Source organism: Eumetopias jubatus, unplaced genomic scaffold (genome assembly GCF_037043125.1).
Source record: "Eumetopias jubatus isolate StellerSeaLion01/CBP00866 unplaced genomic scaffold, mEumJub1_p1.0 scaffold_1, whole genome shotgun sequence".
NCBI lineage: Eukaryota > Metazoa > Chordata > Mammalia > Carnivora > Otariidae > Eumetopias > Eumetopias jubatus.
Genome location: NW_028274807.1, coordinates 147,751,993 through 147,776,042, shown reverse-complemented (window position 1 = coordinate 147,776,042; position 24,050 = coordinate 147,751,993). Strand labels below are relative to the sequence as shown.

Genomic DNA, 24,050 nt, shown 5'->3' with positions numbered 1-24,050 from the left:
GAAAACCATTTACCATTCTAATGGACAGCAAAAGAAAGCTGGGGTGGCAATTCTTATATCAGACAAATTAGATTTTAAACCAAAGACTGTAATAAGAGATGAGGAAGGACACTCTATCCTACTTAAAGGGTCTATCCAACAAGAAGATCTAACAATTGTAAATATCTATGCCCCGAACATGGGAGCAGCCAATTATATAAGGCAATTAATAACAAAAGCAAAGAAACACATTGACAACAATACAGTAATAGTGGGGGACTTTCGCACCCCCCTGACTGAAATGGACAGATCATCTAAGCAAAAGATCAACAAGGAAATAAAGACTTTAAATGACACACTGGACCAAATGGATTTCACAGACATATTCAGAACATTCCATCCCAAAGCAACGGAATACACATTCTTCTCTAGTGGCCATGGAACATTCTCCAGAATTGATCACATCCTAGGTCACAAATCGGGTCTCAACCGGTACCAAAAGTTTGGGATCATTCCCTGCATATTTTCAGACCACAATGCTTTGAAACTAGAACTCAATCACAAGAGGAAAGTCGGAAAGAACTCAAATACATGGAGGCTAAAGAGCATCCTACTAAAGAATGAATGGGTCAACCAGGAAATTAAAGAAGAATTAAAAAAATTCATGGAAACCAATGAAAATGAAAACACAACTGTTCAAAATCCTTGGGATACAGCAAAGGCAGTCCTGAGAGGAAAGTATATAGCAATACAAGCCTTTCTCAAGAAACAAGAAAGGTCTCAAATACACAGCCTAACCCTACACCTAAAGGAGCTGGAGAAAGAACAGCAAAGAAAGCCTAAACCCAGCAGGAGAAGAGAAATCATAAAGATCAGAGCACAAATCAATGAAATAGAAACCAAAAGAACAGTAGAACAGATCAACGAAACTAGGAGCTAGTTCTTTGAAAGACTTAACAAGATTGATAAACCCCTGGCCAGACTTACCAAAAAGAAAAGAGAAAGGACCCAAATCAACAAAATCATGAATGAAAGAGGAGAGTTCACAACCAACACCAAAGAAATACAAACAATTATAAGAACATATTATGAGGAACTCTATGCCAGCAAATTAGATAACCTGGAAGAAATGGGTGCTTTCCTAGAGATGTATCAACTACCAAAATTGAACCAGGAAGAAATAGAAAACCTGAACAGACCTATAACCACTAAGGAAATTGAAGCAGTCATCAAAAATCTCCCAACAAACAAAAGCCCAGGGCCAGATGGCTTCCCAGGGGAATTCTATCAGACATTTCAAGAAGAATAAATACCTATTCTCCTAAAACTGTTCCAAAAAATAGAAATGGAAGGAAAACTTCCAAACTCATTTTATGAGGCCACCATTACCTTGATCCCAAAACCAGACAAAGACCCCATCAAAAAGGAGAATTACAGACCAATATCCTTGATAAACATGGATGCAAAAATTCTCACCAAAATACTAGCCAATAGGATCCAACAGTACATTAAAAGGGTTATTCACCATGACCAAGTGGGATTTATCCCTGGGCTGCAAGCCTGGTTCAACATCCGCAAATCAATCAACGTGATATAATACATTAACAAAAGAAAGAGCAAGAATCATAGGATCCTCTCAATAGATGCAGAAAAAGCATTTGACAAAGTACAGCATCCTTTCTTGATCAAAACTCTTCAGAGTATAGGGATAGAGGGTACATACCTCAATATCATAAAGCCATCTATGAAAAAACTACAGCGAATATCATTCTCAATGGGGAAAAGCTGAGAGCTTTTCCCCTAAGGTCAAGAACGTGGCAGGGATGTCCACTATCACCAGTACTATTCAACATAGTATTAGAAATCCTAGCACAGCAATCAGACAACAAAAAGAAATCAATGACATCCAAATTGGCAAAGAGGAAGTCAAACTCTCACTCTTTGCAGATGATATGATACTGTATGTGGAAAACCCAAAAGACTCCACCCCAAAAGTGCTAGAACTCAGACAGGAATTCAGTCAATTAGCAGGATATAAAATCAAGGCACAGAAATCAGTGGCATTCCTATACACCAACCACAAGACAGAAGAGAGACAAATAAAGGAGTCGATTCCATTTACAATTACACCCAAAACCATAAGATACCTAGGAATAAATTTAACCAAAGAGGCAAAGGATCTGTACTCAGAAAAGTATAAAATATTCATGAAAGAAATTGAGGAAGACACAAAGAAATGCAAAAACGTTCCATGTTCATGGATTGCAAGAAGAAACATTGTGAAGATGCCCATGCTACCTAGAGCAATCTACACATTCAATGCAATCCCCATCAAAATACCATCCACTTTTTTCAAAAAAAATGGAACAAATAATCCTAAAATTTATATGGAACCAGAAGAGACCCCGAATAGCCAGAGGAATATTGAAAAAGAAAAGCAAAGCTGGCGGCATCACAATTCCGGACTTCCAGCTCTATTACAAAGCTGTCATCACCAAGACAGTATGGTACTGGCACAAAAACAGGCACATAGATCAATGGAACAGAATCGAGAGCCCAGAAATGGACCCTCAACTCAATGGTCAACTAATCTTCGACAAAGCAGGAAAGAATGTCCAATGGAAAAAAGACAGTCTCTGCAACAAATGGTGTTGGGAAATTGGACAGCCACATGCAGTAGAATGAAACTGGACCATTTCCTTACACCACACACAGAAATAGACTCCAAATGGCTGAAAGATCTAAATGTGAGAAAGGAGTCCATCCAAATCCTAAAGGAGAACACATGTAGCAACCTCTTCGACCTCAGCCGCAGCAACTTCTTCCTAGAAACATCACCAAAGGCAAGGGAAGCAAGGGCAAAAATGAACTATTGGGATTTCATCAAGATAAAAAGCTTTTGCACAGCAAAAGAAACAGGCTATGAAACCAAAAGACAACCAACAGAATGGGAGAAGATATTTGCAAATGACATATCAGATAAGGGGCTAGTATCCAAAATCTATAAAGAACTTATCAAACGCAACACCTAAAGAACAAATGATCCAATCAAGAAATGGGCAGAAGACATGAACAGACATTTTTCCAAAGAAGACATCCAAATGGCTAACAGATGCATGAAAAAGTGCTCAATATCGCTTGGCATCAGGGAAATCCAAGTCAAAACCTCAATGAGATACCACCTCACACCAGTCAGAATGGCTGAAATTAACAAGTCAGGAAACGACAGATGTTGGCGGGGATGCGGAGAAAGGGGAACCCTCCTACACTTTTGGTGGGAATGCAAGCTGGTGCAACCACTCTGGAAAACAGTATGGAGGTTCCTCAAACAGTTGAAAATAGAGCCACCATACGATCCAGCAATTGCACTACTGGGTATTTACCACAAAGATACAAATCTAGGGATCTGAAGGGATACGTGCACCCCGATGTTTATAGCAGCAATGTCCACAATAAGCAAACTGTGGAAAGAGCCAAGATGTCCATTGACATATGAATGGATAAAGAAGATGTGGTGTATATACGCAATGGAATATTATGCAGCCATCAAAAGGAATGAGATTTTGCCATTTGCAACGACGTGGATGGAACTGGAGGGTGTTATGCTGAGTGAAATAAGTCAATCAGAGAAAGACATGTATCATATGACCTCAGTGATATGAGGAATTCTTAATCTCAGGAAACAAACTGAGTGTTGCTGGAGTGATGGGGGTGGGAGGGATGGGGTGGCTGGGTGATAGACATTGGGGAGGGTATGTGCTATGGTGAGTGCTGTGAATTGTGCAAGACTCTTGAATCACAGATCTGTACTTCTGAAACAAATAATGCAACATATGTTAAGAAAAAAGAAAAAGAAAAAGGTAGCAGGAGGGGAAGAATGAAGGGGAGTAAGTCAGAGGAGGGGACAAACCATGAGAGATGATGGACTCTGAAAAACAAACTGAGAGTTCTGGAGGGGAGGAGGGTGGGGGGATGGGTTAGCCTGGTGATGGGTATTAAAGAGGGCACATTCTGCATGGAGCACTGTGTGTTATGCACAAAGAATGAATCATGGAATACTACAGCAAGAACTAATGATGTATGGTGATTAACATAACAATTAAAAAAAGAAAAAAAAGAAATTGAGGAAGACACAAAGAAATGGAAAAACATTCCATGCTCATGGATTGGAAGAACAAATATTGTGAAGATGTCAATGGTACCTAGAGCAATCTACACATTCAATGCAATCCCTATCAAAATACCACCCACTTTTTTCAAAGAAATGGAACAAATAATCCTAAAATTTGTATGGAACCAGAAAAGACTCCGAATAGCCAGAGGATTGTTGAAAAAGAAAAGCAAAGCTGGGGGCATCACAATTCCGGACTTCAAGCTCTATCACAAAACTGTAATCATCAAGACAGTATGGTACTGGCACAAAAAGAGACACATAGGTCAACAGCATCCATTCTTTATAAAAACCCTCAAGAAAGTAGACATAGATGGACCATACCTCAACATCATAAAGGCCATACATGGAAGACCCATAGCTAATATCATTCTCAATGGGGAAAAACTGAGAGCTTTTCCTCTATGGTCAGGAACAAGACAGGGATGTTCACTATCACCATTACTGTTTAACATACTACTGGAAGTTTTAGCCTCAGCAGTCAGATAACAAAAAGAAATAAAAGGCATCCAAATCAGCAAGGAAGAAGTCGAACTTTCACTCTTTGCAGATGACATGATACTGTATAAAGAAAATCCAAAAGACTCCACCAAAAAATTGCTAGACTAATAGGGGAACTCAGCAAAGTTGCAGGATATAAAATCAACATACAGAAATCTGTGGCATTTCTATATACCAATAATGAAGAAGCAGAAAAAGAAATCAAGGAATTGATCCCATTTACAACTGCACCAAAAACAATAAGATACCTAGGAATAAACCTAACTAAAAGGGTAAAAGATCTGTACTCTGAAAACTATAGAACACTTATGAAAAAAATTGATGAGAAATGGGAAAACATTCATGATCATAGATTGGAAGAACAGATGTTGTTAAAATGGGTATACTACCCAAAGCAATCTACACATTTTTCTCAGAACAAACAATCCTAAAATTTGTATGGAACCACAAAAGACCCCAAATCGCCAAAGCAATCGTGAAAACAAAAAGCAAAGCTAGAGGCATCACAATTCCAGACTTCAAGCTATATTACAATGCTGTAGTCATCAAGACAATATGGTACTTGCACAGAAATAGGCACATAGATCAATGGAACAGAATAGAGAACCCAGAAATGGACCCCAACTCTAAGGTCAACTAATATTTGACAAAGCAGGAGAGAATATCCAATAGAAAAAAGACAGTCTCTTCAATAAACGATGTCAGGAAACCTGCACAGCAACATGCAGAAGAATGAAACTGGACCACTTTCTTACACCATACACCAAAATAAATTCAAAATAAATGAAAAACCTACATGTGAGACAGGAAACCATCAAAATCCTATAAGAGAACACAGGCAGCAACCTCTTTGACCTCGGCCACAGCAACTTCTTACTAGACACATTGCTGTAGACAAGGGAAACAAAAATGAACTATTGGGACTTCATCAAGATAACAATGAATCGTGGATCACTACATCAAAAACGAATGTTGTATGGTGACTAACATAACATAATAAAATAAAATTTTAAAAAAAAGATAAAAAGCTCTGCACAGCAAAGGAAATAATCAACAAAACTAAAAGGCAGCCCACAGAATGGGAGAAGATATTTGCAGATGACATATCCGATAAAAGATTAGTATCCAAAATCCATAAAGAACTTATCAAACTGAACACAACACACAAAAAACAAATAATCCAGTTAAGAAATGGGCAGAAGACATTAGCAGACACTTTTCCAAAGAAGACATCCAGATGGCTAACAGACACATGAAAAGATGCTCAACATCACTCATCATCAGGGAAATACAAATCAAAACCATGATGAGATACCTCCTCACCTGTCGGAATGACTAAAAATAACAACACAGAAAACCACAGATGTTGGCAAGGATTCTGGGAAAGGGGAACCCTCTTACACTATTGGGAATGCAAGCTGGGGCAGCCACTCTGGAGAACAGTATGGAGGTTCCTCAAAAAGTTAAAAATAGAACTACCCGATGACTCAGCAATTGCACTACTAGGTATTTATTCAAAGGATACAAAAATACAGGTTTGAAAGGGTACATGCACCCTGATATTTATAGCAGCCTTATCAACAATAGCCAAACTATGGAGAGAGCCCAAGTGTCCATCAACTGATGAGTGGATTAAATAAGATGTGGTGGTGTGTGTGTATACACACACACACACACACACACACACACAGTGGAATATTATTCAGCCATCAAAAAGAATGAAATCTTGCCATTTGCGATGACATAGATGGAGCTAGAGTGTATTGTGCTAAGTGAAATAAGTCAGAAAAACAAATACCACATGATTTCACTCATATGTGTAATTTAGGAAACAAAACAGATGAACATATGGGAAGGAGGAAAAAAGAGAGAAGGGGAGGCAAACCATAAGGACTATTAATGATAGAGAACAAACAGGGATGATGGAGAGAGGTGGGTGGGGGATGGGCTAGATGGGTGATTGGTATTAAGGTGGGTAGTTCTTGTGATGAGCACTGGGTGTTGTATGTAAGTGATGAATCACTGAATTGTACTCCTGAAACCAATATTACACTGTATGTTAACTACCTATAATTTAAATAAAAATTTGGAGGACAAAATAAATAAAAAATAAAATAGCTACAACCCATTCCAAAAAAATCATTAACACACCAATATATTAACTTATAAATAACTATATACAGTTATACATAATTACACATCAGGTGCAGAGAAGTACTCTAGGAAAATGGAGAGAGAAAATGAGAGTGATAGAAGACGTGTTGGTGTGGTCATGGTGTTCAAATTTTTTTAAAGATTTTTTATTTTAGAGAGAGAGAGAGAGCACGTGTGTGTGTGCACAGGTGGGGTGGGGGAGAGGAGCAGAGGAAGAGGGTGAGAGAGAATCTCAAGCAGACTCCTCAATGAGCACAGAGCCCATCTCAGGACTCTGAGATCATGACCTGAGCTGAAACCAAGAATCAGCCAATTTATTGACTGAGCCCCCCAGGCACCCCTGCTCATGGTATCTTAGCAAAGGTGGTCAGGCAAGGCCTCACAAGAGGCTGACATTTGTGCGGATACTTGAATGAAGTGACAGACTGAGCTGTGAAGCCATCTGCAAGATCAAAGCCTTTGTGATCTCATGTGTATCAAAAGACCGTGTATGTGTTACTTGTACTGAAGTACAAGTGAAGTACAAGTTCCCTCACGTGCACTCAGGAACAAGCGCATCTGCAACTTCTCCTCTTCAGTGAAGTCACGAACCTTTTAGGAGGCATGCCCCTCCGCTGCCTCCATCTCTGCTTCCTGGCCACTCTTGGTGGCTGCCCTGACTGCCCCACAGCCTTTGTCTGCTGAACTGCTTTATCGGAAGAGGGAGAGCATCCTCCCTTGTGAAAAACTTGGTCTCTCAGAGCAGGCTGGCCCTGGGGCTCCTTCTGCACCAGTAGGCTTTAGATCAACACTGTCTTCCCCATGTGTGTATGCATGTATGCATGCACACACGTGCGCATGCACACACACACACACACACACACACACACACACACACACACCCCACCAGTTCCTGGGCTCCTCCCTGATTAGGTCCTCAGGGATCCCCTTGAGAAAAAGCTGGAAGAGCACCATCTTAGTCCTTCCAGGCTGCTATAATAAAATACCACGGACTGAGTGGCATATGAACTACAGAAACTTATTTCTCACTATCCTGGAGGTTGGGAAGTCTGAGATCAGGGTACCAGCAGACTCAGTGTCTGGTGAGGAGCAGCTTCCTTCTTCCTAGACGGTCATCTTCTTAGTGTGTCCTCCCATGGTAGAAGGGGTGAGGGAGTGCTTTAGGGTCTCTTTTACAAGGACACTATCCCATTCATGATGCCTCACCTCCCAAAGCCCCCACCTCCAAATAATATCACGTTGGGGATTAAGTTTCAACATGACTTTTGTGGGAACAGAAACATTCAGTCCATAACAAACATTCTTCAGATGTCAAGAACTTTTGGGTGGTTTTTTAAATCTTACTTGTTTTTATTTTAGTGCTTTTATATTAATGCATAATACCTGGTTTTAAAAAATCAATATAAAATTATATTCAACTTAAAGATTTGGAGTGCCTGGGTGGCTCAGTCAGTTAAGAGCCAATTCTTGATTTCGGCTCATGTCATAATCTCAGAGTCCTGGGATCAAGCCCTGCATCAGGCTCTGCGCTCATCGGGGAATCTGATTCTCCTTCTACCCCTCCCCCCACTCATGTGTGCATGCGCGCGCCCTTTCTCTCTCTCTCTCTCTCAAATAAAATAAAATAACTCTTAAAAAAAAACCATAGTATCATGCCCCCATCTGCATCCCAGTGCCCCAAGCAAGCACCTATAAACATTTCTTCAGGTTACTACTATAATTCTAACATGTTTATCTTACCATTTCTTGATTTGTCAACTTTAGACCTTCATAAATAGCCTACTTTCTTGCTAACTCTTTCCCCTCCCCACAAAGCTTTATTAAAACCTTTTATTAAAACCTGGTGACCTCTATCACTTTAAATGACACATTTAAAGCACTACTGTTGTCCATATAGTTTAGAAGCCTATCTGGACTCCATCGTGTAAGATGAGGAAATTAGCATCTGTGAACTCTCTCTATGGTTCCTTCCTTTCTCTGCATCCAGGCTTCTGCCAGGCTAGCTGGTGACTTGGTTTTGCTCTCAGCAAAAAGTGCAGATGTCTTGACAGTGAGGACCTTTCATGCTTTGTCTGTGAATAGGGTGTGGAAAGTAAATGGCATTTTAATTTTATGTATAAAATTATAATGTATGTATCATATATATATATATATATCATTATATATATATATATCATAATATATATCATTTGCTATAGACCAGAGTCTTGCAGTGAAGTCCATAGAGAGAAGGAAATGTAATCCTTGCCCATGAACCTGGGCCACCTAAAGAAGAATGGGCCAATCACCTCTCCTCTGCTTCATTATTTGACAAGATCTTAACAGCTTTTAATTGGCTTCCTGTTTGGACCATCACTTTCTAGAGCTGCTTTTTAGTTGTGTTTTTGTTTTTCCTGGGGCTTCTAATTATCTTTTCTTATTCTTATTGACAAAAGAAGGGTGTGGCTCCTTCTTCACTGTCTCTCTTCATTCCTTTAGCTTCTTAATCTTGTGCTCATTGAATGGCCTCTGTGTACCCCCTACCCGTGTCTTTCAGACCCGAGGTGCAGTTGGCACCTGAGACTTCTGTCCCTCGCACCCCTGGACTAACTCCCTCTTTCTAGAATCCCATGCTTTCCTCTTTCTTGGCTGTTTTTTTAGTTCCTAGAGTATACCTTAACAATTTTTCTTCCCAGAAAGCACATCAACTTGCTGAGACCTTACATGTCTGAAAGTATCTTTATTTGGCCCTTGTCTGATGATAGTTTGGCTGAGCATAGAATTCTGAGGTCAGGCCATTTCTCTCTGGGCTTAGAAAACCCATGCTCCACTGTCTTCTAGCATTCGGCGTTACTGATTCAAATGTTTAATGTCATTATTGTTTTTGTTCATTTGCAAAAATACCCTTTTTTTCTGCATGGAAGCCTCATCTTGGAGGGTCTGAATCTTCATGAAGATGTATCTAAGTGGGTTTGTCTGCTGTACGTTGTGTTGTAATGAATTTATTCTGCTTTGCCGCTGGTAGACTCTTTTAACCCTAAAGACTTTTGTCTTTCTTAGCTTGGGGCCATGTTCTTCTGTTATGTTTGGTTTTTTCCCTTCCTCTCCCCCCTTCCTGGAATCCTGTTAGATGCTGAGCCTGCTGAATTCATCCTCATGTCTCTTCCTCTGACATGTCCCATCTTTTTTACTTCTTCCTCTGCATTCTGGAAAATTTATATTGATTTTAACTTTTAGACCTCCTATGACATTTCTTTCACCAATCATGTGTTCTGCGTCCCAGAAACCATTGTCTTCTGATTACTTACTTTTCACATCACCTAGTGTTGTGTGGATGGGATGCAATGTCTTTTCAAATCACTGTTATTTATTAGAATTTTTAAAGTTATTTTTATTACCCTAGATTACCTTCATTTCCCTTTTTAAAAGTTTGCTCTTAGTTTATCTGGGTCCTTCTTTCCCATGCCATTGGATTGTTTCAAATATCTAGTGATCCCTGGTTATCTATTTTTTAAACAAAGGACTTGGCTGGTTAATAAAAGTGACTCACATGGGTAGGTTAGTATTCCCAGTAGACCTCTCCTGTGAAAGGGGGTGAGTGTGCTGACTGACAACTCCAAGTTTATTGACCAGGTAGGCACCTGGCAAGCCTGGCCCTAGGGTCGATGAATAGGATCTGGTGGGCAGGTGAGTGGGGGCTCCCCCAGGGCTGCAGAAGGAAGGTTTCACTGCAGGTATAACCCCTGTATTCAAGTCCCAGTCTTCTCCAAGTAGGTTGTTCAATTTTATTAGAGGACTGTTTTCTGTTTTTTGACCTAAGGACAAAGCATCCTTGGGCCAGTTGTCCAATTGATTGGGAATTGGGATAGGGACCAAGAGGTCTCCCCATTGCCTACGCAACCATTAAATCAGCTTTCTGAATTCTGTGTCACAACCAGTCCTGCTCTTGGTACCACCCAGCTGCAAATTAGACCTCTCTCTCAGTCTGGGAGGCCCAGCTCCAGTGCCTATCTAGAGGACAGCATTCTCTCTGATCCATGCGATCACCCACTTCCAATTTTCCAGAAATATGTCAAAATCTCTGGTTCTGCTCTCACCCCCATTCTTCATTTGTGTAGACTTTTCCCTTTGGCTTTCTTCTCACATGTCACTGGCATCTGGGGAGGGAGAGGCCTTTGTGTTCATTTTACTTTTCTGAATTCTCTAAAATGAGAATGCATTATCACATTCACAATAAAAGTAACAAGAGCTATTCTTAAAATGGGATTTTAGCTAATCGAGCTAAAAAGAGAAGCATCCTGGCAGTATTCTGTCTTGACCATCCCAGCACTGAGCAAGAAATTGCTTTCCCTCAGTGCTTCCAGCTGAATGAATAAGTGGCTGGAGGATCTTGTCCTAGAGTCCGTGTCTCTCATGCTTTATACGTCCCCAAGCTGAATCAGAGGTGTTTTTTTGTTGTTGTTTTAAGAGGTGTTGTTAATGCAGTACGAGTATCAAATACAGAGCCTGCTATTAAGCAGGTGTATGCGTTAGTGGCTTCAAATGGCAAGCGCTCATCTGCTTGCTCTTTGGATGGACTCAGGTGCATGCTTCTGCTGGTCTTCCGGCCACTCGCACATCCCCAGTTATTGGCAGGCAATGTGTTTGTTTGTTGAAAGAAAGACTGTCTTGGGGCACCTGGGTGGCTCAGATGGTTAAGTGTCTGCCTTCAGCTCAGGTCATGATCTCGGGGTCTTGGGATCAAGCCCCACGTCGGGCTCCCTGCTCAGCGGGAAGCCTGCTTCTCTCTCTCCCTCTACTACTACTCCTTGCTTGTACTCTCTTACTCTCTCTATCGAATAAACAAATAAAATCTTTAAAAAAAAAAAAAAGAAAGAGAGACTGTCTTTAATAACAGTGAAGGTTTGGAGGAGGGGAGGAACAGAGCAAAGGGCTCACAAATAGACCATTGGAAAAGTGCGTTTCTGTGCATGGTAATCGTGCCTGCACTAGCCCCGAAGGCCCTGGGACTGGGTCACTGTTGCTGGAACTGGAAGCTGTGGCGTCACTGCCCCCATCCTGGGCTGAGTGCTCGCTGCCGCGGGGGATGGGACCAGCACTGTGACTGGCTCCGCTGGCCACCCCCTTCCCTGCCACTTTCTGAATCGTTATCACTGCCACAGGCTGGCCTGTGTTCTCCGCACCAGAGTCAGTGTCATGTTCTGAATCTACATCCCTGCTGAATATCTCTTTGTCCGGGTGGCCTGGGCCTTGTCCTCACTGCTGTCATCCTGGCTGCTTATCACTCACCTCATCCCTGTCACCTCTTCCCTCGCTCACCTCTTGTGGGGTTGGTTGGTCACTGGCTGAGGTGAAAGGGGTGCTTAAGCCAAGTGTCTCTCGGCACCCCACAAGCCAGCTTGGGCTTGATCACGTGGTAATGAGGTGCAGAACTTCTAAGAGCTGCAAGATTCAAGATTCCCATGGTGTCATGCCCACCGGTCTCTGTGGTCCAAGCAAGTCACATGCCAGCCCGGATTCAAGAAGCTGAGAAGGAAGCTCCACATGTTGATGGAAGGAGTTACAAAGTATGGTGGCAACTTTTGCCATCCACCAGTTAATAATTCCAGTTTTTATTTCTAATTTTGTTTTCTAACTCTATGTGTTTTCCTCAGGCTTCTGAGGACCCAGTCTCTGGAATGGTTCTACAGTAACGTGAAGAGCCGCTTCAAACGCTTTGGCAGTGCCAAGGTCTTGAAGAACCTGTACAGGAAACACCGACTGGAGAGTGGGGCATGCTTCGATATTCTAGGTACGTTGGCGGCCCGCTGCTCTGGGAGTCTTTGTGGGGCTGGGGGGATAGAAAAAGCCCTGGCTGGGAGGCTCCAGATACTGGGCGCCCTCAACTGGGAAACAGAAAGTAGCTTAAATACCTGGCTCCAATTAGGAGCAGAAATAGGAAGACAAATACCAAAGATTCTGTTGAGTCATCCAGTTCCAACATCCCCAACTGGGCTGTCGGGTGCATTAAGAAGACCAACGTATTTCTGCATATTGTGGACATTTTAATTGTAGACCCCTAGAAATCAAAGATTCTTGATCATCTCCCCCTAAGGATCAAAACATTGGAAAGTCCTCTGTTTGACCACGTAGACTAGGCCTGCCCTCAGAGGGTGTGCCCTCCACCCCCTTTCCCTCCTAGTCCCAAACTCTACTCACACCCGGCCCAGAACTTGGTGTAATGGGAGAGTCAGGAAAGTATGCGCTTCTCTCCCAAGAAGCCGGGAAGATGAATTCTGCCTTCGGTGTTTTCACACACTTTAGACAACCAATGTAATTAGAATGAGAAATTATCTTCTTTAGTTCTATTAAACTAGCCAGTAGAAAGAAATCATTGTCAGAATATGAACAACCTGTCCTCTAAAAAAAAGGCTGGCTTTTTTTTTTTTCTGTCTAAAGGCAGATTTTTTTCCGTCTCTTTGCTGACACAGGTAAATGCTTTTTATCCACAAGAAAGAGGGAAGGAAAAAAGATCTCATCCGTCTCATTTGGAGCTTTTTCACTGTCGTTATTTTACATTGTTGTATTCTCAATAAAGTCTTTGGCTGTGTCTTATCTAAAAATATGCCAGCCACTGAGACAGGGGGGAAGCAGGATGGAAGCATTAAACACAGAGAATCATTAGGGCCTTTTGTGGTGGTGGTTAGACTCTATCTTTCAAACTATTCAGGAAGCCTAAGCTAAGAGAGAAGTGCTGAAGGTTTCCACAGATTATTTTTATCTTCTCTTTGCTGATTTCTCTAAAAACTTTTTTCTCCAGGAATGGAGGCAAAAAGAAAGAAAGAAAGAAAGAAAGAAAGAAAGAAAGAAAGAAAGAAAGCAAGCAAGCAAGCTTAGAAGTAATCCTGTTAACAGTAGTTTTTCAACCCAAAGAACTATCTCAGGAAAGTTGCAGAACATCATTGGCTCACTTGTTTGTACCCCATCCTTTCTTCCCTCTTGCGTAGAGCCCCCGGTCTGCTTCGTGTACCCCCTTACGTGTCACCAAATTGAGACCTCACAAGTGTTCTCTACTGCCTCATGCAAGAGGAGGGGAAAAGCAAACCTGCCGGGAATCCTACAGAGCAGAGCACAACCCTGATCTCCTCCCCTGTCTCCCTCAGGCCCCACAGGTGGATCAGGCGGACGGGAGCCCCACGGGGGCCAGCTCAGGGCTTTGAAATTTTCAAGTGTCATTTCCCGAGGAAAACCATTTATTGAGAATAACTGTCTGCCCCGACAGAAGCAGATTTGGGTTCTTGGCCCATTGTGATTCAACGCTTCTTTCATCCGGGCCTCGGTACGGCTCTTAGCACGTTGCATTCGGGGGACGGTGTACAAGGTTTACAAGCTGCAAGAGCAGCAGCCCCGTCCCCTCTGCGTTCCCGAAGCGTGGCTCCACACCTGGCACAGCCTATGTCCTCCGTATGGCACTAGTTTGATCTTAAAAGCATTCTTTAGGTACTGAGACCCTTCACTGAAGTATTAGAATCCATTGCTTTAATATGGTTAAGTATCCATTTAAACTAAGATTTCCTTTTGATAAAAATGGACAAGCGGACAGGGAACAGTCTGTGGAATAATATTCAAACCTGTTAAGCCATGGTCATAAAACAATGAGATTTATTTTACACACCGTAAAATAATTTACGAATTTAAGAAAATTTAGTTACACTGTAAGTATGGGCAAATCCCCCAGGGCATAAGTGGCCTTCCGGTTATGTCACATGACTGGGGAGCCCTTAGCATTAGCTCGCACCTGTCACCCAGCACCCTCGAATCGTTGTCACCTGCCATCCTCAATCCTGACTGTACATCAGAATCACCTAGGGGGCTTTATTTTTTTCTAATAATTTAACTCCAGTGATATATAGAAACTATTTAGCTCTACTCCATCCTTCCCTTTTCTTTATTTTTTTATTTAAACAAGTTGTCATATACTTTGCATTTTTTTTAATTTAAATTCAATTAATTAACATACAATGTATTATTGGTTTCAGGGATACAGCTCTGGGATTCATCAGTCTTCTATAATACCGTGCTCATTACAACACATTCCCTCCCCAAAGCCCACCACCCAGCTACCCTATCCCCCCACCCCGCTTCCCTCCAGCAATCCTCAGTTTGTTTCCTATGATTAAGAGTCTCTTACGGTTTGTCTCCCTCTCTGGTTTTGTCTTGTTTCATTTTTTTCCTCTCTTCCCCTATGATCCTCTGCCTTGTTTCTTAAATTTCACATAAGAGTGAGGTCATATGATAATTGTCTTTCTCTGATTGACTTATTTCACTTAGCATAATACCCTCTAGTTCCATCCACATCATTGCAAAACATCTAGGGGGCTTTAAAAAAAACCCAGCGCCCCGGATCACCTGCCACGCTCAGCCACTTACTTCTGAATCTGTGGAGGCGGGCCCAGGACAGGTATTTCTGTGGGTTATTTTAAGGCACAGCCAAGGTGGAGAACCCCAGCTAGCACTTGACCATAATTGGTGCAGTAGCATTCTGAATAAGATGCCTCCATCTTCAACTCCGGCTAAGGGTACTTGTTTGCAGAATTTGGGTTGTCAGAACATAATACACAGCATCTACAGCATGCAAGGCACGTGCTCTGCTCCCGAACTCTTGAAGCAGAACCCCTTGTACCTATGAAACATCTTCACCCCCCGGACCAGCGTAGTTTGCCTTAACACACTCAGTCCATTGAAAATTCATTGAGTTCACAGAATCTTCTGGGCCAGCCGTCGTGCGCATGCCCTGCACTGCCATCCGTCCTTCTGGCCCTCCCAAGCCAGGCTTACTCTTCCTGCACCCCATATTGGGTGACAGGATAGGCCAGGCCTGAAAGGAGACCCGTTAGTTCCATCAGGTAAATCTAAGATGTATTCATTACGTCAATAAACATTCAGTAAGCATTTATTGAGCACCTACTCTGTGCCCGTCTGGTTTAAGATTGATAAAACAAGCAAGACCCTGCCATCTGAGAGCCAATATTCCAGTGGAGAAGTCAGATAAATAAGTACATTTTTAAAAAATAAAGTGTCCAGTGGTAACTCGTGCTCACATGGTACCTCCGGTAGACTCAGCATGACATTTTTAACAGAGACCCTAGAAAGAAGCACTACACAAAAAGATAAAAGTGGTCATTATTAATATACTTAATCTCCAGGCAGTTGGATAAATAGCATATGCTTTCATTTAGTATTAAATAAATAAAATAGGAGAAATAAACCCTGCTTTTACTCATGAACAGTCTGTATCTATTTTTGACATGATTCCTGAAAGGGGCTCTTGCATCTTTCATCTGGGATTTGACTGACAAACATGGGTTTTGAAAATGCTGAGCCCTGTGACATCAGAGGTTCTTCCAGCTCATGAAAGACATGACGATGTCATCTGACTGCCACGTCATGCTTTCCAGAGCAGTTCAACCGCTTTGTGCCATTCCTAAATAGCACTGAAGCTCCCACCTGTGAATGTCAAGGGAAACAGGGAGAAGTGGTGTCCCAGAAGATTTAAAATCATGCAGAACCAGAGCTTGTCCTCTGGGCAGCTCAGTCTCCCAGTGACATTTGCAGATTTTCTCTCCTCATACTCCCCTCCACCCTCCCCCATTCTCTCTGCAGAGGACCTCACCTCGTTCTTCACAGGGCAGACAGTATGCACCCCTGCACTGGATCCTGTCACCTTCCAGGAAGGTCTCAAGGTCACACATCCCTTCCCTCTTGCTGAGCCAGCCTCTCTTTCAACTGGTTCCTTCCTATTGATTGGTAAACATGCCTGAGTCTCTGTGTTTCCTAAACCATTCCTGCACATTCCCCCACTTCCTGCCCTGCCTCGGTGCTCCTCCCAGTTGGTGGCAGGCACACTCCAGAGAGCATGCTGCGCTCAGGGCTTCCGCTTCTTGCCCTTCCTCACTCCCCTCACTGAGCTGTTCTCCCCACAGCAGCCAGAGTGCACTTTTGGAAGCACAAATCCGACCAGATCACCTCCATGGAAGCTTTACTGGCTTTACATGGCTGTTGGAATAAAGATCAAAACATGGTATGCTCACTATGACCTGCGTGGTCTGGATCTCCAAGCCCAGCCACACTGCCTCTCGTTTAGGTCCTCAGATGCCCCTGCTGTCCCCACAGCCTGTCCTGTGCAAGCTGTCTGCTCTGCTCCAGATGCTTTCCCACCTCCCCACATCCCTCTGGCTGGTTACTCACTATCCCTGCTAGACACGTTCACTGTACTATGAAGCACCCAATCAGAGCAGTGAGGATTTCTGGCTTTGGTCACCAGTATACCCTAACACCCAGCCCAGAGCCAGGCACCTAGTAGGTGCTCATAGACTCTTTGCTGGATGGATGAATGAATGTTGGATGTAGCCACACTAAAGGGAAATATTTGCACTTGGAACTATAGCTTGGGGCCTGCGGAGATGACTTATCTTACAGCCTTATAAAATAAGTGAGGATCACCACATCAAAAACTAATGATGTATTGTATGGTGACTAATATAACATAATAAAATCAAATTTTAAAAAAAGTAAGTGAGGAAACTGAGACTCAGAAAGACAAAGCCACTGGCTCAGGGTCACAGAGCTAGAATAAGTGAAAGCCTGGTCAAAAAAACACAAACACAGAGAATGGTATATGGTCAGACTGAGTTGCCATGATAGGCTACCCACTAATGGCCTATTTCATAAAGGTAGCCATCTACTAAACCTGCCTCAAGTACCTACAGCAGTTACCCCTGGGGTTCCCGTCCAAGGAAGCCCATCCAAGGAAGCACAGGATGTATTAGATGTATTAAAGGCCTATTGCTTAGTTTGACATAGCATTGATGGCATTTGCCCCCTTTTGAGCTGAGGCACATAGACCCATATTTACTTTCTTGGTTCTCTCAAAAAGTGTTTTCCATCAACATCCAATTCAATACATTTTCCTTGAGCCACCTGCTGTCTCGGTGCTATCTTGGGTACGGGGAATACAATACAGTGACTTTAAAACAATCCATCATCCCCATCTGCAGAGATCTCATTTGATGAATGAACACGTGAAAAAATATAATAAAAAAAATCCCCAACTTTGAAAAAGGGCTTTAAAAAGGGGTTAGCCAACTGCTCTTCCCAGGCTGGAATTAAGATTAGGGTTGTGCGTTCGATTCAAAGAAGACCAGAGGAGAGGCAGCGGGCCTTAAAAGATCAAACACCATGGATTGACCTTGTCTCACTCTGGGCTTGTTTCACATGGACTCCGTTCTATGGAAGAGAATGGTGACAGTTAAATCAATAGCTAAAGGCAACTGTTTGGGTCAGTGCCATAGACTGCAACTAAAGACCAAACCCACAGCATCACGAGCTCTTGTTCTTTCTCTCTTTCTAGTAAGGAAGCCAAGTGTCAGAGAGGTTAAGTAACGTGCTCCAGGTCACACAGCTAGTACTTTACAGGTCCAGGAAGTGACGACCTTGCATCTCTCCGGCTTCAATCCATTCTCTCTCTGACTCCACATTGTCTCCAAAGAAGGTATTGGAAGAAAGTTGAGGGAGGTAGGAATGTTACACCAGGAATCACTGTGAGAATAAAAAGGTGACTGATCAAAAGCTGAAACATTATTGTGGAACCCAGTGATTCTCTAAATATCTGCAAAGCTGACTTCACCAGAGTGGGTCGTGGTGGTCTGCCAGGGCTGTGACTGTGCACCAGTGCTCACTGGGGACCTGTGATAATCCCAATCTCTCTCTCACTCCGTCCCTCCCTTTAGGAGGAAACTTTTTCGAGGCAAACCTGGAGAATGAAGGAAGTATTTCGGGCAGTGATTCAACATTTTATAGACAGTCAGAAGGTAAGTTTGCTTAAGAGTTTGCAGCTAATGGGAAGTTGGTGGAATAGAAACACCTTCAGAAACTCGGGGTCTCCCAGTTGCAATGTAACCGCTAGACACAACCACTTGTTACTGGGTGGGAGTCTCCAGGGGTCTTCTTGTTATTGCTTCTTGTGTGAATCCATCGTCAGAATTGGTGATTATAGCCAAGGCGTGGCTGAGAGCAGTGCATTTGCTACCCAACCCCTGGATACTTTATATCACCTGGAGACCTCCAGTTCTAACTCCATCTTCTGGAGTTGGAATATGATAATGAATACACTTGTGTAGTTCATATTAAAATATTCATATAAAGAATGCATCAGGGCACCTGGGTGGCTCAGTCGTTAAGCGTCTGCCTTCGGCTCAGGTCATGATCCCAGGGTCCTGGGATCGAGCCCCACATCGGGCTCTCTGCTCCGAGGGAAGCCTGCTTCTCCCTCTCCCACTCCCCCTGCTTGTGTTCCCGCTCTCGCTGTCTCTCTCTCTGTCAAATAAATAAATAAAATCTAAAAAAAAAAAAGAATGTATCATGTACTGATTCACTTCTAGTTCTTTATACCAATATCATAGTCCCCTCAGAGTAGAAGTTAAAAGCGAAACAAACTTCTGGTTTCAAATAAAACCTTCTCCACCATTTCAGGTGGAGTGCTGTACCTTGAGAGCCTCCTGAGTCACCTGCTCCTGGGTCCCTACAGCTCCTCCGCATGCTCTCTGTTCTCTCCTTTGGGTCCCTTCGCATGAAGGTCCCATGCTCTTTCATCCTTGCCACCTAGAACCTCTCCCCACGGTACGACACACTCCTGTGGGCTCCATGCACCTCCATTCACTGCTAAAGCTGAAATGCCCAGCACTGATTTCAGCCTAGAGTTCTAGACTCAGATCTCTAAAGCTTGATCATCAAGCCCTGTAGATCCTAAAGGGATCCTAACCTCAGCACATCCTAATCAAGCTCCTCAGCCACCTACGTGCCCTGGCAAGAGTTCCCTTTCCCTCAGCCTCCCTCCTCCCCTACTTCGACCCAGTCACCCAAGCTCCTCTCAGCTCTTTCTCCAGTTCTCTCCTTCTCTTTCTATTCTGACCCCTGTCACCTGAGAGCCTCCTGCCCACAATTCCCCTGTATTAGTATTACCTTCAGTGACCATCCGTATCTACCAGAGTTCTCCAGAGAAGCAGAACCAATAGGACACACACACGCGCGCGCGCGCGCGCAAAGATTTATTTGTGTGAGATTTATTTTATTTTAGGGACGTGGCTCCCATAATTGTGAGGCCTGGCAAGCCCAAAGTCTATAGGGTAGGTCAGCAGGCAGAAGATTCAGGCAGAAGCCAATTTTTCAGTCTTGAGACAGGCTTTCTTTTCCGGGAAACCTCAGTTTTTGCTCATAAGGCCTTTTCTCTCAACTGTGTGGTTGAGGCCCACCCACATTACCTCAAGGCAATCTCCTTTACTTAAAGTCAGCTATCATAGATGTTACCCATATCCACAAAATACTTTCGTAACAACACCTAGATTCGTGTTTGAGTAAATCACTGGGTACGACAGCCGAGCCAGGATGATGCATAAAACCGACCATCCCATTGTCTGCGGGTCCTCTGAGCTTCAGTCATTCTGCCTGACCTTCTTCTCCTTCCTCTACACCCCTGCCAGTCATTCCCTCTGTGACACCGACCTGAACCTTCACTTTCAGCCAAAACATCTTCAGTGCCCCACTTCACCCTCATCCAGAAGTCATGAATGTAGCATCCAGAGCCTGTGGGCTCTTCCTGGCCAGGGATCTGTGGCACTGGGGAACGCTCCCCACCACAGGCCCTCCTGCAAGCCTCTTAGCATAAGTGCCTGCTCACCCCATAGCCTGGGGAGCACAGGAGAGCATGGACTTGACTTCTCCATCGGGGCGTCACTGGGGGCCTCACAGAGCTAGCGAGGACTTGTGAGAAAAATATGTTGGTTGGTATCTTGAAGAAGAGACATGGGAGGTACAGTGTCTATCTCCAGGGAGCACTTGGTGTGAATGGGGAAATTGTGTGTTCAGTCGGCCACCCTGTGGTGTGCAGAGCCCTGACGTGACCATCATCACAGCCAGCTTGTGATCGACCCGTCAACTTCCTGGACCGCTTCGAGCTTCACTGGGTTGGTTTTGGAGATTTTATTATGTTTGCCAGATGCCACTTTCTGTCCACAGTTGTGTCTTGAGGAACCTAAGAAGCTTGAATCAAGTTTTTTTTAATTGAGGGATTGATTAATGAGTGAACTGATGTATTTACAACTAGTCTCGCTCTACAGAGAATTTGAGGCAGCTTTCAGGAGGTTTGCGTGTGTTAAATAATGTCTGAGTAAGAGAGTATAAATGGAAACGGGGAGTGGCAATCTGGGCAAAGGAGACATAGGCGGGCAGCCCCTGCAGTCCTGGGCTTCTGGGCCTGATGTGAGTCGGGCTTCTGGGGCAAACGAAGGGAGGAGTGATCAAAATTCTCACTTTCAAGTAAAAAGCAAAGATCGAGTTTTTGGGGAAGTAGAACTCCTGCAAGTACTCAACTCCAAAAAGAATTTTGTCACCTGCAGAAGTCCTTTTGACGTGGGGACGTTTCCTCCCACCTGTTGCCATTTGCAAAAAGAAAATATGCTTGCTAAAAATACGATAGCATTTTTTTAAATCATGTGAGCTTGTATTTGTCTCACTTTTGTGGTTAAAATCAGGGGCTTTTGCAGACAGAGTCCTGGACTCAAACCTCATCTCTCCTCCTGTCACATGGAGTTACCTCGGCCAAGTTATTTGACCTCTCTGTGCTTCAGTTCTCTTGTCCGTCAGATGGCACCCACTCAGTGGACTGTGGTCCGGATGAACTGTGGCCATGCATGTGATGCTCCGCCAGGGGCCAGGAGGTAGTCGAGCTCGGTGAGGTTGGCCAGTGTTGCTGTTATTGATAGTATTGGCTTAGAGTCTAAACATTGCTTCCATGGGTTTTATGTTTGCATTAAACCATGTGTACAGTCCAGTGCCCTTCGAACATTGAATAATTTTCATCCCTATCGTCACAGTGATACCTGAAATGCACAAAATAACATATAGCCTTCGTCTAAGAAAGTAGATGAAGAGCTGTTATTTCTTTATCTAAAGCCCTTCTAGAAGTGCAGTTATCTATAAGCCACGCTGCATGTCCGGAGGGACTGCGTGTGATCCAGTCATGCTCTCTGAGGATGACCTGGCTGGGAGGAGGTCTTTCTGGCTCCGTGGGAAGCAACCCCAGAGCCTTGGATGGACATCCAGCCAAGGTGGGGACAGGCGGGGTCGGAGGCGGATTTTCAGAGAAAGAACTCTTGGGCCAAGCCTTGGGGGCCCCAGGACCCAGGTCAGGTACAGAGCAGGGACCAGAGGAAAGAAGGTCAAGATACAGGAGCCATGAAGGGAGAGACGGTGGCTCTCAAAGAATCACAATTTCTCGTGTCTGGGGTTGGGGGTGAGGGGGAGACAGCGAGGCAGGGGAGAAGGGCTGGTGCGCCATGCCGAGCACTGGGAACTTTGCCCCAGCCCTTGCAAGACTTACACAGAAGAACTAAAGTGGAACAGTCATTTTACTTGTCTTTTCCCTTTCAGAAAGTGGTCTGTGTTCTGTTTCCTGTCTAGGACACAGCATGATGGACACATTGGCTGTCGCCCTGCGGGTGGCTGAAGAGGCCATCGAGGAGGCAATTTCCAAAGCCGAAGCTTATGGGGACAGTCTGGTATGACCCCCTTGTCCCCGCTGCGGGGAGGTGTGGGTCAAGGTCCTGGCCGCCAGAAGACAGTACAGATTGTCGGAAGACCAGCCTCCTGGGGGCTGTCCTGGTCTAGAGCAGGGCCCACCCTCCCCCTGCATCTGTGGTCAGGACTCCCAAGAAAGTGATCGCCAAGTCCCCTGACCCACCCACAGCCTGCGGCCATTCTCTTCCCTCCCTCCGCAGGACAAGCAGAACGAGGCCAGCTATCTGCGGGACCACAAGGAGGAGCTGACCGAGGAACTGGCCACAACTATCCTGCAGAAGGTAGGTGGGCCTGGGCATCCCGCGATGCTGTTCGCCATCCCGGGCCAGCTGAGGAGCAACTGTGGACCCCGTTGTTGTCTTGGGCACCCTTTCTGTGCCTCGTCACTTTTCCCTTTTGTACTCTGGGTGCCACCGCAGAGGGATTGCAATGCACTGCAAAATCTGAGTGGAAGGATCCAATATGGTTGCCTTTAGGGATTGAGCTGGTGGGTAGGGAGTCAGGAACTCAGCATGGAGCAGGCTACTCACTGTCTTCCTGTTTCCTGGCCTTCCCGCTTGTGCGTGTTTGCGTGTGTGTGCATACGTGTGTCTTCTTCTCACACGTCTCAAATAGTCTCTTGCTGCCCTGGCCGTCACTCCATGCCCTAAACTGTCCCTTATGTGGTATATCCGTTCATTACTGTCGAGAAGCCAACAGCCCCAGAACTCTCTGGTTGTGAGCAAGGGTGATTTCTGTGTGCCACGGGCAAGTCTCTGACACCACCTGGGTGTCCTACAGTTCAGTCCTGATGGTATCTACGCAGAGTGAGCACAGACCTCACACGTTAAGGGCTCAGCCCCACCAGAGTGCCCCCACTGCAGATACCAGTGACAAGTCTCAGGTATCCCCAAGTTACTGCACTACTGTCCATCCAGGGATTCCCATGACCGCCCTCAGGTGGGATAATGTGCTTGAACAACTCACAAAACTCAGCAAAGTGCTACACTGCCAATGACAGTTTTATCATGAGGGATACAAATGAAGAGCCAGATGAAGAGATAACACAGGTGACAAGGCCTGGGGAGGGGGCGTGCAGACCTCCGTGCCCTCTACCTCGGCCCATGGCCCTCCCAGCACATTGGTGTCTGCCCCAGCCAGGTTCATGCAGTCCCTCCCCGACCCCAGAGGTGGATCCGGGAGCTGAGAGGGTCCAGCTTTGAGTCCTCTCATTAGCATAACAGGGATACTCCCAAAGTTTAAAGCTCTGTGCCAGGAACCAGGGCCAAAGACCAAAAAATGTTTTATGAGACCTCGGTTTCTTTCTCACTCATGCATCTGTGCTCTCGGCTCAAGCGGTGGGCTGGGCTGGAGTCCATGCTCTATGCTCATGCTGGCGCCCTGCAGGAAGCACAGCAGCTGCTCAGAGCCAGGATGGGAGCACCAGAGAACAAGAGCAAACAACCATGTGGGCTAAGTCTCAGGCTCAGCCCTGACCTCTGTGGTTACCCACTCCCTCCTTACGCGTCACTGACCAAACAAGGCACCCAGTCAGCCCACTGCCATGGGCTTATACTTACCGTCCCAACCCTGGGACGGATGCAGAGTCACATGACAAAGGACTGCACGCAGGGAGGAATGAACAAGTTCAGTCTTCCCTTTTGGTCACAAAATC

At 44.5% G+C, this 24,050-nt stretch overlaps 1 protein-coding gene across 3 annotated transcripts in view; it reads left to right on the top strand.

Moving 5' to 3' along the window:
* Positions 1-24,050, top strand: part of MYRIP (myosin VIIA and Rab interacting protein) — a 343,082-nt gene that overhangs the window by 241,883 nt on the left and 77,149 nt on the right. For 2 of the 3 annotated variants that reach the window (XM_028107182.1, XM_028107181.1), the window contains exons 3-6: positions 12,439-12,575; positions 18,553-18,633; positions 22,280-22,377; positions 22,597-22,677. In XM_028107182.1, coding sequence (XP_027962983.1) covers positions 12,439-12,575; positions 18,553-18,633; positions 22,280-22,377; positions 22,597-22,677 — 397 coding nt within the window. The remainder of the gene's footprint in view (positions 1-12,438; positions 12,576-18,552; positions 18,634-22,279; positions 22,378-22,596; positions 22,678-24,050) is intronic. The other variant, XM_028107183.1, reaches the window with a different exon arrangement.